We start from the raw sequence: 14,466 nt of genomic DNA on the forward strand, positions 1-14,466 counted from the left end.
TAATTTGTTTTAATAGCAGCTGCTGGATAAAACCATTTTCATAATGCCTGGTGATTTAAAATACATATTTGTGGTCTACAGGTTGTTATGATTGTACTTCTTTTGTTTCTGTCATTTTGGTTTTGTGCCCTGCAAGGTATCTATTGGTGAGTGATGCAAAAAAAATCTGGAAGATATCATTGAATGGTTCGAAGACTCAAAGCTTGGAGTTGGTGAGTGGGGCCAAGCGTCTTGCACTTGACCATCACAACAAGTATCTCTACTACCTGCTCATCCGTGACAGAAGTGTTTACAGAATCAACTACCAGATATTTGACAAAATACCCCAAAAGCTCATGTGGCTCCAGAATGCTAAGGTATGTTTCATTTTTCTACCAAGTAATACTCTGGCAATCTAGTGCGCTGTGAGAGATCGTCAGGTGTGCTGTGAGAGATCGTCAGGTGTGCTGTGAGAGGTCATCAGGTGTGCTGTGAGAGGTCATCAGGTGTGCTGTGAGAGATTGTCAGGTGTGCTGTGAGAGGTCATCAGGTGTGCTGTGAGAGGTCATCAGGTGTGCTGTGAGAGGTCATCAGGTGTGCTGTGAGAGATCATCAGGTGTGCTGTGAGAGGTCATCAGGTGAGCTGTGTGAGGTCATCAGGTGAGCTGTGAGAGGTCATCAGGTGTGCTGTGAAAAGTCATCAGGTGTGCTGTGAGAGATCATCAGGTGGGCTGTGAGAGGTCATCAGGTGTGCCGATAAAGTACAGATAATAAATACAATTAATCTGAAAAGCCTAAAGGTAGTCGATTAATGTAGTTGTGAGAGTGTCGGGCTGTTAGGATGAATATCACCGGTTCCAATCATGAGTGAACCTATCTTTTATCTCAACCGCTAACTGTCGCTTAAGACAGACAGATGAAGGCTGCTCTTGTGGTACATGTAGTAATGATCATCACTTGACTCTATACATGCATGTGTGTTACTAGGAGTTGTGAGCACATACAAGTTCAGCTATAATTGTCGCTTTAACGGACACGACAGACATCTAGTAGGAAAACACAGTTTTTGATTAGAATAAACAATGGGTTTTTCCCTCTTTCTTTACATCATTGCCACGCAGTGTACAATTTTTATTTGATAATTTGTATTCTAGCACCAAAATCTCACAGATAATTTGAGCTTGTAACTCATCATAACAATTGCTAGATATTGTACTGTAAGTCATCATAATAACTGCTAGGTATTGTACTGTAACTCATCATAATAACTGCTAGGTATTGTACTGTAACTCATCATAATAACTGCTAGGTATTGTACTGTAACTCATCATAATAACTGCTAGATATTGTACTGTAACTCATCATAATAACTGCTAGGTATTGTACTGTAACTCATCATAATAACTGCTAGGTATTGTACTGTAACTCATCATAATAACTGCTAGGTATTGTACTGTAACTCATCATAATAACTGCTAGGTATTGTAACTCATCATAATAACTGCTAGGTATTGTACTGTAACTCATCATAACAACTGCTAGGTATTGTACTGTAACTCGTCATAATAACTGCTAGGTATTGTACTGTAACTCATCATAATAACTGTTAGGTATTGTACTGTAACTCATCATAATAACTGCTAGGTATTGTACTGTAACTCATCATAATAACTGCTAGGTATTGTACTGTAACTCGTCATAACAACTGCTAGGTATTGTACTGTAACTCATCATAATAACTGCTAGGTATTGTACTGTAACTCGTCATAACAACTGCTAGGTATTGCACTGTAACTCATAATAACAACTGCTAGGTATTGCACTGTTACTCATCATAACAACTGCTAGCAGTTAGGTAGCGGGTAGAGGTGGGATGAGTCTAAAACAAGTTTAGCACATGTTATGCTGTTTACCAGTGTCTAATGCTGTATCCAATGACTGATATCTCTAGTTATACTGTTTACCAGTGTCTAATGCTGTATCCAATGACTGATAGCTGTAGCTGTATCCAATGAGCTAGGTTTTTCTAAATTAATCTGTATTTCAGCAAGTTTTTATTCTGGGAATGCAATAATGTCATAGAATCATATTTTATGCATTTGTGCTCTTGTGTTCAAGGCGGTGATATCTTTTTAAGTTTTACCTTGGTAGTGCCTTATCAACAACATGGAACTCAATGCTTAAAGATTGACTTGCAACAAAATTCACATTACAGTTATTTGATATGAAAAGATTCACCATGTGTTACTCTGTTGTGTTGTAGGTGCCAAATATGTGGGAATGTGATTACAAGCTCCTAAAAGCTCAAAAACGAACAGAAAATTGCAGCCACGCGAGATCGCCGTAGTTTGGATTCTCTTTCTAAAACGGCTCAAATGTGTCGTAGTTGTGAGAGATGGTTTCTGTTTTCACTTTCATGCAACCTTATTCGTCGAAATATTTTCACAAATATACTTCACGCATTCAATAAAACCATGTCTATTGTTCTTACGCGTCTGTTTTATCGTCATCGTAATGCTGTCACTTTTAGCAGTAACATCCTATAACTTACCTTAAAAATTCGTTTAATTCTTTAGCCTTAGCTTGAAGGAGTACATATCATTGTCTGATAATCTATGATGAGCCTGTTGGTCACCTGTGGTAATCGAAAAGTGCCGCAGAAATTATTTGCGAAGTATTTGGTCACATGATCAGATTATGACTTGCCGATTAGACCAAACCGAAACAAGACTGTAAATATATATATATATATGTATATATATATATATATATATATATATTTGATACGGGTTCTTCGGTAAAACCCGAAGTGTTTGTCATAAACCAGTGCTACGATAAGTTTTATGTTGAGTTTTTTATTGGTCTTTCAATTCCCGTGAGAACATCACGTGACCAGACAATAACCAAATTTCATGGCTACGTCATCGAAATAAAGAGATTCCAATATACGGCGGCTTTTCGTTTTTGAGCTTTTAAGAGCTTGTAATCACATTTCCACATATTTAGCACCTACAACACAACAGAGTAAGACATGATAAACCTTTTGATACCAAATAACTGTAATGTGAATTTTGTTGCAAGTCAACCTTTAAACAAGGTGTTACCTTAAATGAAGTGTTACCTTGAACAAGTCATTTTTACCGCTGTCTTCACAACCTGTTTCAACTTGAGAAAAGTTTAGACAAACACAACATTTGTAGAGTAAACAAATTATAGCCGGGGTCTTGTGTTTATTCGTCTTCCTAAAATTCTCCTCTCCTCCCGCTCTAAGTTTGTTTACTGTGTTGATATGCCACTAAACTATGGTCAAACCTCTATTTGAACGCCACCCATATTTGAACGCCACCTCTATTTGACCGCCACTAAGAGAGAAAGATTAGAAAATAGAGCGTCACCCTCTATTTGAACTCCACCTCCATTTGACTGCCACTTTGACTATCTTTGATCTCTATGAACCCATTATGTCAAGTGGTCAGTAGAAGTGTCCACAAAATCATATTAATAATAGATTGTTTACATTTATGAAAGCAACACCATAGAAACAATTTTTAACTGTCTAAGGCTAATAATAGTTCTGTTTAACTTGGTCTTTCCATTTCGAAGTAGCTTACATTTATAAAAAAACGGTTTAATTCTAGATAGATGAACGGTAGATGAACTTTCAAAGCAACGGCATAGAAATAATTACTAAATGTCTCAGGCTAATAGTAGCTCCTTGTTTAACGTGGTCTTAAAACTTCGAAGTACATGCATATAAAAGCAAGTTTGCAAGTTTGGGCCACGTTTAACAAGCAAACTTTTTCGCGTTGCATTTGGGCTGAATGCAGCGCGTAAAAGTTTTGCTTGCAAAAAATAGTTTGGACGCTACTATCGACTAAAAAGAGAAAAAGAGATGCAGAAAAAGAGTTGAGACCAGAAAATGTTGTGGAAGGTATTCGACAACTAGAAGATGTTCATTCCATTGAAAGCAACAATCAGAACGCAGCTATTCGAGCAAATGATGAAAATATTTTTGTTATAAAAAATGTTAATTGTTTCTGCGTGTAATATGCATGTAAGTATGGTTCGTTTATGTCACTTGTTCATGAATATATATTTGTATCATTTGATATATTATCATTATAAACTTATAAATATGCAGATTTATAGCGTGTTATTTAGTAGCATCCTTGTGGCTATCTTGACACGGCTTACAATGGATCGATATTCATAACTCCCCTTCTACTGCACATAAAAAGCGAGTTTTGGCTGCACTCTTTAGCAAACATATCAATAAGTGCAATAATATTTTATGCAAACTTGTTAAATATAGATATAAAATGAAAATATGTCTTCAAATCTAGAATCTTCAAATCTAGCTATATTATTATGGCAGGTTAATTGCAAGCAATAGATATCACCCGGTAGAAATATTTTTTGGTTTCTCGATGCTTATTTATTAAGAAAGCTTTGACAAGCTGGAGATTTAGCAGATTTATTGTATCTAAAAAGGTTTAATATCGATCCACCAATAAAAGGGCAAAATATAGGCGACATTTGCTTCGCCCGTAATGGGGCTAAATTTATCTTTCTAAAATTCTGATGAGCCATTTGAAAAATACACCGCCAGCCTCTAATTGAATGCTGCCTTTAATTGACTGCCACTATAGAGGAAGGATTAAAAAATAGAGCGCCATGGCGCTCAATTAGAGGTTTTACGGTATTTTATTAATCATTCATGAATCGTCTGATCTTGAGATTTTCTTACAGAGTATTGGGGAGATAACTTCAATGACCAGCATAGGGCGTGAATTGTACATGGCTGAGTACAAAGCAGAGAATAACACGTCGTATCTATACCACCTCAATTCATCAAATCCATTTTACATGGGAAATTTGACCATGCTCCTCCGCCTACCGGGGCGGCTTAAGGACGTCCTCGTCTATCACAAGTCTCTCGTCAACATTGGTGCGTACAGAGCCATAGACATCATATTATCTTCTCTATTGTTTATTCAGTAGATATTATACTATGTATACTTTGGGTATGGTCATGGCAAGCGCCTGCCAAAACCATTGAGAATAGATAACTTGCTTTTATTTGGAAAATTCCACTTTACGGATAATATTTTAGTTAGTACGGAGTTGTGCTGCTTTCCTATAGCTGTTGTTTTCATACAATTTTATCCAAGATTACCTAAAGACCATCATGTAAAACAATGGAGATATTTTGTGTGGATAAGAAGCTCAGCACTGTTAGTTAGTTTAACAAACTGTATTGGTACAAACAATTGTATCTCTACTTATTGCTCTTGCTCTCACTCATCATTGCCATGCCAATATTTTGCAAGTTGAAAATGCCTGAATTTTATTGGAGGAAAAGGTGTAACCTTGCTTATCTTAGCTAACCGAATTCAATTTTTATATCTTTTTTCTTCATGTGTATTGTGGGCTTATAAACAATGGTACATACATGCATGTAGGTAGCTGCCAAAATACAAGGTAGCAGTGCTTGAATTTATTATTGAGAAGACCATGGGGAAACAAATCTAAATTTATTATGAAGAAAGCTAGACAGTAGGCATTTCTATCAAAACTGGTCAAATATTGATCAAAAAGGCTTTTAGCAAAACAAATTTTGGTGATGAAGTATTGTTCAATAATAAAGGTTTATTGTTTATCGCTGTAATCCTCACTGTAATGATTGTGAACTGTGTTCTGCTATTATAGCATTTCAAAAATCACCATAATGTTTGGCTCGGATATTTATTACTAAAATTACTAAAAGAGGCAAACATAAAAGTTCCATTTCGCTTGTGGTCTGCTTAGAAATATGTCAACAGCCTGATCTTTCAGTTGCTTATTGTTCCTGTAAATATTTAAAATTGGCTTCATTAAAACATATTTTTAGACCAGAAGTAGTTCAAGAGGAACAAGTCTATTGATTTCGGATCGACTATTGACGTCTTCCTAGTGCGTTACTTAGACGAAGATTATTTTCGATCAAAGCTAGCTAGTTTAAAGCTACTAAGTTTGATGGACGATTCTTTAAAGGAGGGTCACACGTGTCAGCAGAGTTGAAAGTCGCACTTGTCAAGGGGCCAGCCTATTTTGCTTATGTTTGTTTGTGATATTCGCTGCCGCAAAAAACTTTCAGTTTGTCATTTGTGTTAAATATCGAGTGTAGAAGTTAAGTATAGACAATCATTTGCTGTACTCAACAGCTAGTACAGACAAACATTACAAAGGACAATAAGACATTTTCTATCCACAACCAATCACCATCCTTCGTGTTAGGTCGTCTTTCAAGGTGTATAACATAAAGGTTTTTTGCTTTTATTTTTCATTCCATAAAACATACCACGAGAAACATATCATGTTTTAAAACATACCACGAGAAACATGTCATGTTTTAAAACATACCACGAGAAACATTTCATGTTTTAAAATAGCCAGTCATTTTGCAGGACCAACTTTAACAACCTCTACCATGAACTGTCACCTTGTACTGCAGGGAAGCTGTACCTGCATGGAGGGCTATGAGTTGAATAAGGAAGGCAGGTGTGTTCAAGGTGAGTATTGTCGTATATATGATCTGATATGGAAACAATTTGAGCTGAAGACAGTTGACTTAAATTACAGTCATAGAGTTACTGCATCAATATTTTGCGAAAAAACGGTCTGTTGTTGAACAGTTAGTGCGTAGAAATATTTCTAACTGAAGGATGGCAGTTGCTTCTCATTTTTGTGTCATTCTCGCCTGCTCTGCTCTTCATTCATTTAAAAATACCAACAGTAGTGTGTCAGTAGTGAAGTGTGTTGTAATAGTGTGATGGTGTGTCAGTAGTGAAGTGTGCTGTAATAGTGTGATGGTGTGTCGGTAGTGAAGTGTGTTGTAATAGTGTGATGGTGTGTCGGTATTGAAGTGTGTTGTAATAGTGTGATGGTGTGTTAGTATTGAAATGTGTTGTAATAGTGTGATGGTGTGTTAGTATTGAAGTGTGTTGTAATAGTGTGATGGTGTGTCAGTATTGAAGCGTGTTGTAATAGTTTGGTGGTGTTTTAGTGCAGTTGGTATCGTGGTAGGCGCAATAAACTTATTATTGAACAATACTCACCGGAAACCTTCTAATTGAACATCCAATTTTTTAACCTTTTTATTATAGTGGTGGTCAATTAGAGGTGGCGTTCAAATAGAGGCTCGCGTGGTATTTTTCCAAATGGCTCTTCATAGTTTTGGGAAAATAAGTTTCGCCCTTTTACAGGCGTAGCAAATGTCACCTATATTTTGCCCTCTTCTCGGTGGAGCGATATTGTACCTTTTGGAAGCAATAAATCTGCTAATTTACTTCCAACTTGTCAAAGATCTTTTAATAAATATGCGTTGAGAAACCCAGAAATATTTCTAACAGGTGATATTTTATGCTTTCAATTAACCTATGATGTTATTATAGCCTGTGTCCTGCTTTGCATTTTGTTCGAGCTTTCAATTTTTATTTTATTTTAAATTTGAAGAAATTATTTTATCTCTATATTCATAAATGTTGCATACAAGCTCATTGCACTCACTAAAATGTTTGATACAATTTGCAGCCAAAACTAGCTTTTTATGGGCAATAGAAGAAGAGTTATGAGCGTTGACCAATTGTAAGATCAGAATACTGCATTGATGCTATCAAATGTTATGCTGTAAATCTGCAAATTTATAAGTTGTATAATGATAATCTATCGAATGCTATAACTCTCTATTCTTGAACAAGTGACATAAACGAACCATACCTGCATGTATATTACACGCAGAAACACAACTTTGTTTTTAAAACGAAACTATTTGCTTCATTTGCTCAGATAGCTGCATTTTGATTGTTGCTTTCGATGGAACGAACATCTTCTGGTGGTCCAATAACTTCCACAAGGTCTTGTGACCTCAACTCTTTTTCTGCGCTGCATAACTAGTCGATATTAGTGTCCAAACTTTTTTTTGGCAGAGCAAAACTTTTATTCGTTGCTTTTAGCACAAATGTGATGCGTAAAAGTTTTGCTCGCTAAACGTATCCTTTTTACCATCCGAAATGTAATTTAACGTTTTTATACACATACTTCGAAGTATCACGACCGCATTCAACAAGGAACTACTATTGGCCTGAGACAGTTACTAATTATTTCTACGGTGTTGCTTTCAAAGTTTTAATGAAAAACAAGCTAAAAGCTTTGGAGTGTGACAACACGAGAATTTACCGTTTAATTATGTAAATGATTGATGATTAGTACCTTTTGTGGACACTTTTCTACTGATCCCTTGATATTATGGGTTCATGAAGATCAAAGATTGTCAAAGTGGCGTTCAAATAGAGGTAGCATTCAAATAAAGGACGGTGTTCTATTTTTCAAACCTTTTCTCATGGTCGTGGTCAAATAGCGGCGGCATTCATATATAGATGGTGTTCAATTAGAGGTGTAGTTCATATAGAGGTGATGTTCAATTAGAGGTGGTGTTCAATTAGAGGTTTTAAAGTAACCGCCAAAATTGAGTTTACTAAAAGTTTCAAGAAAGCTTCAAGAATACTCACTGTTCTAGAGTATCATATCATGCGAAATCATGTGAATTCAATGTCATCTTAGGCTTACAGCTTGCAAGTTACTAGCAAGTCACTCATTGTTGTGTCACTACTCATGAATTGTTTCACCAATATGATCTCTAGCAATAACTTACATGATCAAGATCATGTGTTTCAGTTGATATCCGAATCTCGAAAAAGGATGTCCTGCTATACAACTCTCAAAGCAGACGTCTTGTGCAAGGAATTTTTGCTTCTGATACTATGAGATGTCCATCATCAGCTCTCACAACGATTCCTATAAACCCTGTAACGCTACCAGACTATGTCACAAGTAACTCTGATGTGCATATAGGCTACGATCCTGTCGATAACATGTTGTATATCTCAGACGAGGTTACGATCAGCAATGCCTCGGCTGCTGGCACCGGTTATGTGGCTCGGCTCACAGACACAGGTTTGTACATGAGGCTGCAACATTTCGTAAAAGTAGCATATCCATAAAACTTTTGTAGGATAACTTTTAACTATATAACGCTAGGGGAGAAATATTCAATATATTAAAGTTGTTCTTAAACCTTTTGATAAATTATGAATGGCTGTGTAAGGGGAGGTGTATTCATGTGTATCAGGTGTGTTCATGGGTCTCAGGTGTGCATTCATGTGTATCAGATGTGTGTTCATGTGTATCAGGTGTGTGTTTATGTGTATCAGGTGTGTGTTCATGTGTATCAGGGGTTTGTTCATGTGTATCAGGTGTGTGTTCGTGTGTGTCAGGTGTGTACTCATGTGTATCAGGTGTGTGTTCATGGGTCTCAGATGTGCATTCATGTGTATCAGGTGTGTGTTCATGTGTATCAGGTGCGTGTTCACGTGTATCAGGTGTGTGTTCAAGTGTATCAGGTGTGTATTCATGTGTATCAGGTTTGTACTCATGTGTATCAGGTGTGTGTTCATGTGTATCAGGTGTGTGTTCATGTGTATTAGGTGTGTGTTCATGTGTATCAGGTGTGTATTCATGTGTATCAGGTGTGTATTCATGTGTATCAGGGTTGCTTTCACGTGTATCAGGTGTGTATTCATGCCTATCGTGTGTCATACATAGAGAAGGGGCAGGTTTTGGTTAGACGGCACTTTTAGAAAATATTTACTTTTTGTAATGGAATGATGAAGCATTCTTTAAAAAGATGAAATTTAGGATGTCACAAAAAGATTACTCAACATAAATCATTGTCTTACAAATAAAAATTCCCTTCTGTGTATTCTTTTTACTTTATTCTTTTTACTTTATTCTTTTTACTTTATTCTTTTTACTTTATTCTTTTTACTTTATTCTTTTTACTTTATTCTTTTTACTTTATTCTTTTTACTTTATTCTTTTACTTTATTCTTTTTACTTTATTCTTTTACTTTATTCTTTTTACTTTATTCTTTTTACTTTATTCTTTTTGCTTTATTCTTTTTACTTTATTCTTTTTACTTTATTCTTTTTACTTTATTCTTTTTACTTTATTCTTTTTACTTTATTCTTTTTACTTTATTCTTTCTACTTTATTCTTTTTACTTTATTCTTTTACTTTATTCTAGACGTTTGATTTTACCTTAAAGCTGACTTGTGCAATTTTAGTTCTATTCCCTGGTGTCTAGAGCAGGGATATATTCTTATCCTAGTTATAGTACTGTCAGTGTAACTGGTACTAGTCTAGACCAGGGATATATTCTTATCCTAGTTATAGTACTGTCAGTGTAACTGGTACTAGTCTAGAGCAGGGATATATTCTTATCCTAGTTATAGTACTGTCAGTGTAACTGGTACTAGTCTAGACCAGGGATATATTTTTATCCTAGTTATAGTACTGTCAGTGTAACTGGTACTAGTCTAGACCAGGGATTCTTATCCTAGTTATAGTACTGTCAGTGTAAATGGTACTAGTAACAGTTTTCATTCAGTAGCTAGTTTTGGTGTCTTGCAGTATATACAAGTTTATACAAGTATATACAAGTATATCTGTATTGTCTACACATATCAGGCTGGCGAGCTCGAGGTGGCACCATCATATACGGTCTAGCGATCAACCCTTCGGTACGGACACTTTTCTATGCCGAATATTCTCGCATCCATTACAATATCATTGCTGTGTCTCTGGATAATCGTGAGATACGAGCCAGCTACATTTCATCTCCGACCATTGGCCATCGATATTTCAGCACTGGCCTTTCATTGGATAGGTCAAGGTGAGCAGCTGAACCTTACACTAAATTGTGGTAGTTGGTCATCATTTTTATATTATAAGCTGTGACTGACTGCACATTAAAGTAGTGTAGTGAGATTTAGTAACATAGTGTTGTTTTTATAGCTGCACATCCTGTCAGGAGGGAGGTTTAGATGAGCTTCTCAAAGGCGTGATAACCTTGAGCAACTCTGTATACAGTCATTATATGATGATGACTGTATACATATTGTTGTGTATGCTCATCGATATGTATACTCATTGTTCATGCTCATCGGTATGTATACATACTGTATACATACCGATGAGCATGAATAAACAATATTTGTTTATTCATGCTCATCGATTTAACATGCTAGTTTGTTTTATCAACTAGTTTGTGTTAGGATGATGTAAGAGAACAGTTTTCACTTACATGACATGTTTTATGTACGAGCGACAGAGCCATCTCAGTTTGTCATTTCACAGGAGGGGGCAATTCCTCTTGTGTACTTTATGTTATCTGTCTTTGATTATATGTGTATTTGATGATACAAATTATTTTTGCAGCTTTGAGTTTAGAATATTCGATCTGCAGAATTCTTTGTCAACTCCAATAATTCACGGTGTGTCGATGCTTCACGCTCGGTCTATTGATCCTAAAACTGGTGACTTTTTCGATATTGGTTTTGGAGAGAAGACCACACTTGGTTATAGCTACTTGCCTCCTGGTGCCGTAAGTTGTCAATGTGTTTTAAATTGGATTCAACATTGCAACTTAGGCTTGTTAGTATAACATGTGCAAGCAAATCCTAACTTGGCTTACCTTTCTCTACCACTTTATGCACCTAACCCCTCCTTTCTCTACCACTTTATACACCTAACCCTTCCTTTCTCTACCACTTTATACACCTAACCTCTCCTTTCTCTACCACTTTATACACCTAACCTCTCCTTTCTCTACCACTTTATACACCTAACCCCTCCTTTCTCTACCACTTTATACACCTAACCCTTCCTTTCTCTACCACTTTATACACCTAACCTCTCCTTTCTCTACCACTTTATACACCTAACCTCTCCTTTCTCTACCACTTTATACACCTAACCCTTCCTTTCTCTACCACTTTATGCACCTAACCCCTCCTTTCTCTACCACTTTATACACCTAACCCTTCCTTTCTCTACCACTTTATACACCTAACCCTTCCTTTCTCTACCACTTTATGCACCTAACCCTTCCTTTCTCTACCACTTTATGCACCTAACCCCTCCTTTCTCTACCACTTTATACACCTAACCCCTCCTTTCTCTACCACTTTATACACCTAACCTCTCCTTTCTCTACCACTTTATACACCTAACCCCTTCTTTCTCTACCACTTTATGCACCTAACCCCTCCTTTCTCTACCACTTTATACACCTAACCCTTCCTTTCTCTACCACTTTATACACCTAACCTCTCCTTTCTCTACCACTTTATACACCTAACCTCTCCTTTCTCTACCACTTTATACACCTAACCTCTTTTTTCTCTGCCCATCTCTACACCAACCCTCACTACCACTAGTTGCCGGTAGCTAGCCTAGCTGGTTTATATTGCATGCCCCATCTTCACCCCGATAAATTGTTTTCCATATTCTGAGGTGTTCTCAAGTATGTACCAAGTAATCTCGTCATACTGCAATTGCTACATACTACATATGCCTGTACGTCTGCTTACCTCAGCGTAAGCTCATTTGGTATTTGATATTGTAAGTGCAAGCTAGCTGTTGCTTGTAGAACTCATCTATGGCGAGGGTGAATGTGGACATAGGTCACCCGTTAAATGCCTTGAGCATGGGCAATCACAGTATCCTTCATTTTTCTTCTACAATGAAACGCTATGGGATGGTTAACACGAGCAACCCCAGCCAGGTCATGCTGTGTGACACTTTCAAATTGAGGTATACTCTTCGGTTACAGTCTATCAACAGTATTATGTCAGAATAGTTTATACTTGTAGCATATATTTAATTTTTATTGCTTTGTTACGTAGCTAAAATGCTTACCCTTTTGAACCCTGACGACGGGTATTCCGGCATCCACATGGCTCTGTTTACAAATGCTGTTTCTAAGCAACAGCGTGAACTAATCAAACTAATTCTTGCACAGGGCCTTAGATTGGGAATTTTACTTTCATTTTTAACTATTTACAGTTATTTTTATCGCAAGAAAATTTGATATGTCTTGTTTTTTGTGGTATGTGATAGGTGAATGTGATGCAGATGAAGAATTATGTGATGCAAACTACAATTTCACTGATTATTTTGAGCTGAAAAACGATGTTGCACATGTGCTCGGATATGATGCTACTGTAAAGCTTTTTAGAATTTGTTAAAATCGCACAAACTTCTATGCTATTAGCCCAAAGAACTGTGAAATAATTTTTTTGTTTGATGAACTTTGCTGTGTGATGTTACATTTTTACCAGTGTTTTTTCAATTATTATTGGATTTTGAGCAGATTCAGATATATTTAATATAAGTTTAAAAACTTCCTATCGTTTGGCAAATCTCCCAGGGATACTGACATACATTGTAAAGGACGGTCAGGGTTCAAAGGGTTAAGGAATTACATATTGCATTAAAACAAATAAATTATATAAAACTGTAGTACTGTATGCATAAGCCCAAGTTATCTGTAAACACTGAATTGATAAAGTAATAACAGGTAAAAAGAAGCTTTAGAGTTATGTCTCCTTGTACACTCAACAACGCAAGGGTTAGTGGCCTTGCTCTGACTCTTGCTAAGTGAAGTTTAAATGTATACAAGTTAGTAGTTTTTTATTTTTTTATTTTTTATTGATGTTCTGTGCTAATTCTCTATTTTTCGTTTGCAAAACTCAAATGTCTTGAAGTTTTTGACATCACATATTGAAAATTACTTAGCATGTCAAGACGATTATTTGCTCCAAGTTTTCATTACACGTCAAAAGAAAATTGTATGCAGCAGTTATTGTCAGTCGAGGTTTCACTGCTTTAAATTTCTTTTTGTATGCCGAGAGCACACTGACATTACTCACCAGTATGATGTTTGAAAAATTGTACATTTCACACTGGCGTAGCTCACTTTTGTTTGTAAATTGTACATTTCACACTGGCATAGCTCACTTTTGTTAGAAAAGTGTACATTTCACACTGGCATAGCTCACCTTTGTTAGAAAAGTGTACATTTCACACTGGCATAGCTCACCTTTGTTTGAAAAGTGTACATTTCACACTGGCATAGCTCACTTTTGTTAGAAAAGTGTACATTTCACACTGGCATAGCTCACTTTTATTAGAAAAGTGTACATTTCACACTGTCATTGCTCACTTTTGTTTGTAAAGTTTGTCAGACGTAACTGTTTTAAGGTATAATAAAAGGTCTGAAATATGATGATGTTTCATGTTTCCATGAAGTAAACTTCATTTCTTCTGAAAGGGTTCTGAAATCTAAGGCTTTTTTAAATTATTTGATCTTATTTTTCATCGTAATTCAATCTATCTCGCACCATCCTTTATGATGATACATATCTACTTTTCATAGAGTAGTCCGAGGCACCTGCTGGTAAATCTATCTCGCACCATCCTTTATGATGATACATATCTACTTTTCATAGAGTAGTCCGAGGCACCTGCTGGTAAATCTATCTCGCACCATCCTTTATGATGATACATATCTACTTTTCATAGAGTAGTCCGAGGCACCTGCTGGT

General features: G+C 36.3%; 1 protein-coding gene across 1 annotated transcript in view; it reads left to right on the plus strand.

Annotated features, from left to right (window-relative positions):
• LOC137387398 (prolow-density lipoprotein receptor-related protein 1-like) overlaps window positions 1-14,466 on the plus strand; it is an 85,081-nt gene that overhangs the window by 31,290 nt on the left and 39,325 nt on the right. Inside the window, exons 7-13 of the mRNA XM_068073814.1 lie at window positions 137-356; window positions 4,729-4,927; window positions 6,426-6,530; window positions 8,695-8,973; window positions 10,547-10,751; window positions 11,297-11,462; window positions 12,510-12,673. Of these exons, the coding sequence (XP_067929915.1) occupies window positions 137-356; window positions 4,729-4,927; window positions 6,426-6,530; window positions 8,695-8,973; window positions 10,547-10,751; window positions 11,297-11,462; window positions 12,510-12,673 (1,338 nt within the window). The remainder of the gene's footprint in view (window positions 1-136; window positions 357-4,728; window positions 4,928-6,425; window positions 6,531-8,694; window positions 8,974-10,546; window positions 10,752-11,296; window positions 11,463-12,509; window positions 12,674-14,466) is intronic.

Source organism: Watersipora subatra, chromosome 1 (assembly GCF_963576615.1).
Source record: "Watersipora subatra chromosome 1, tzWatSuba1.1, whole genome shotgun sequence".
NCBI classification, from domain to species: Eukaryota; Metazoa; Bryozoa; class Gymnolaemata; order Cheilostomatida; family Watersiporidae; genus Watersipora; species Watersipora subatra.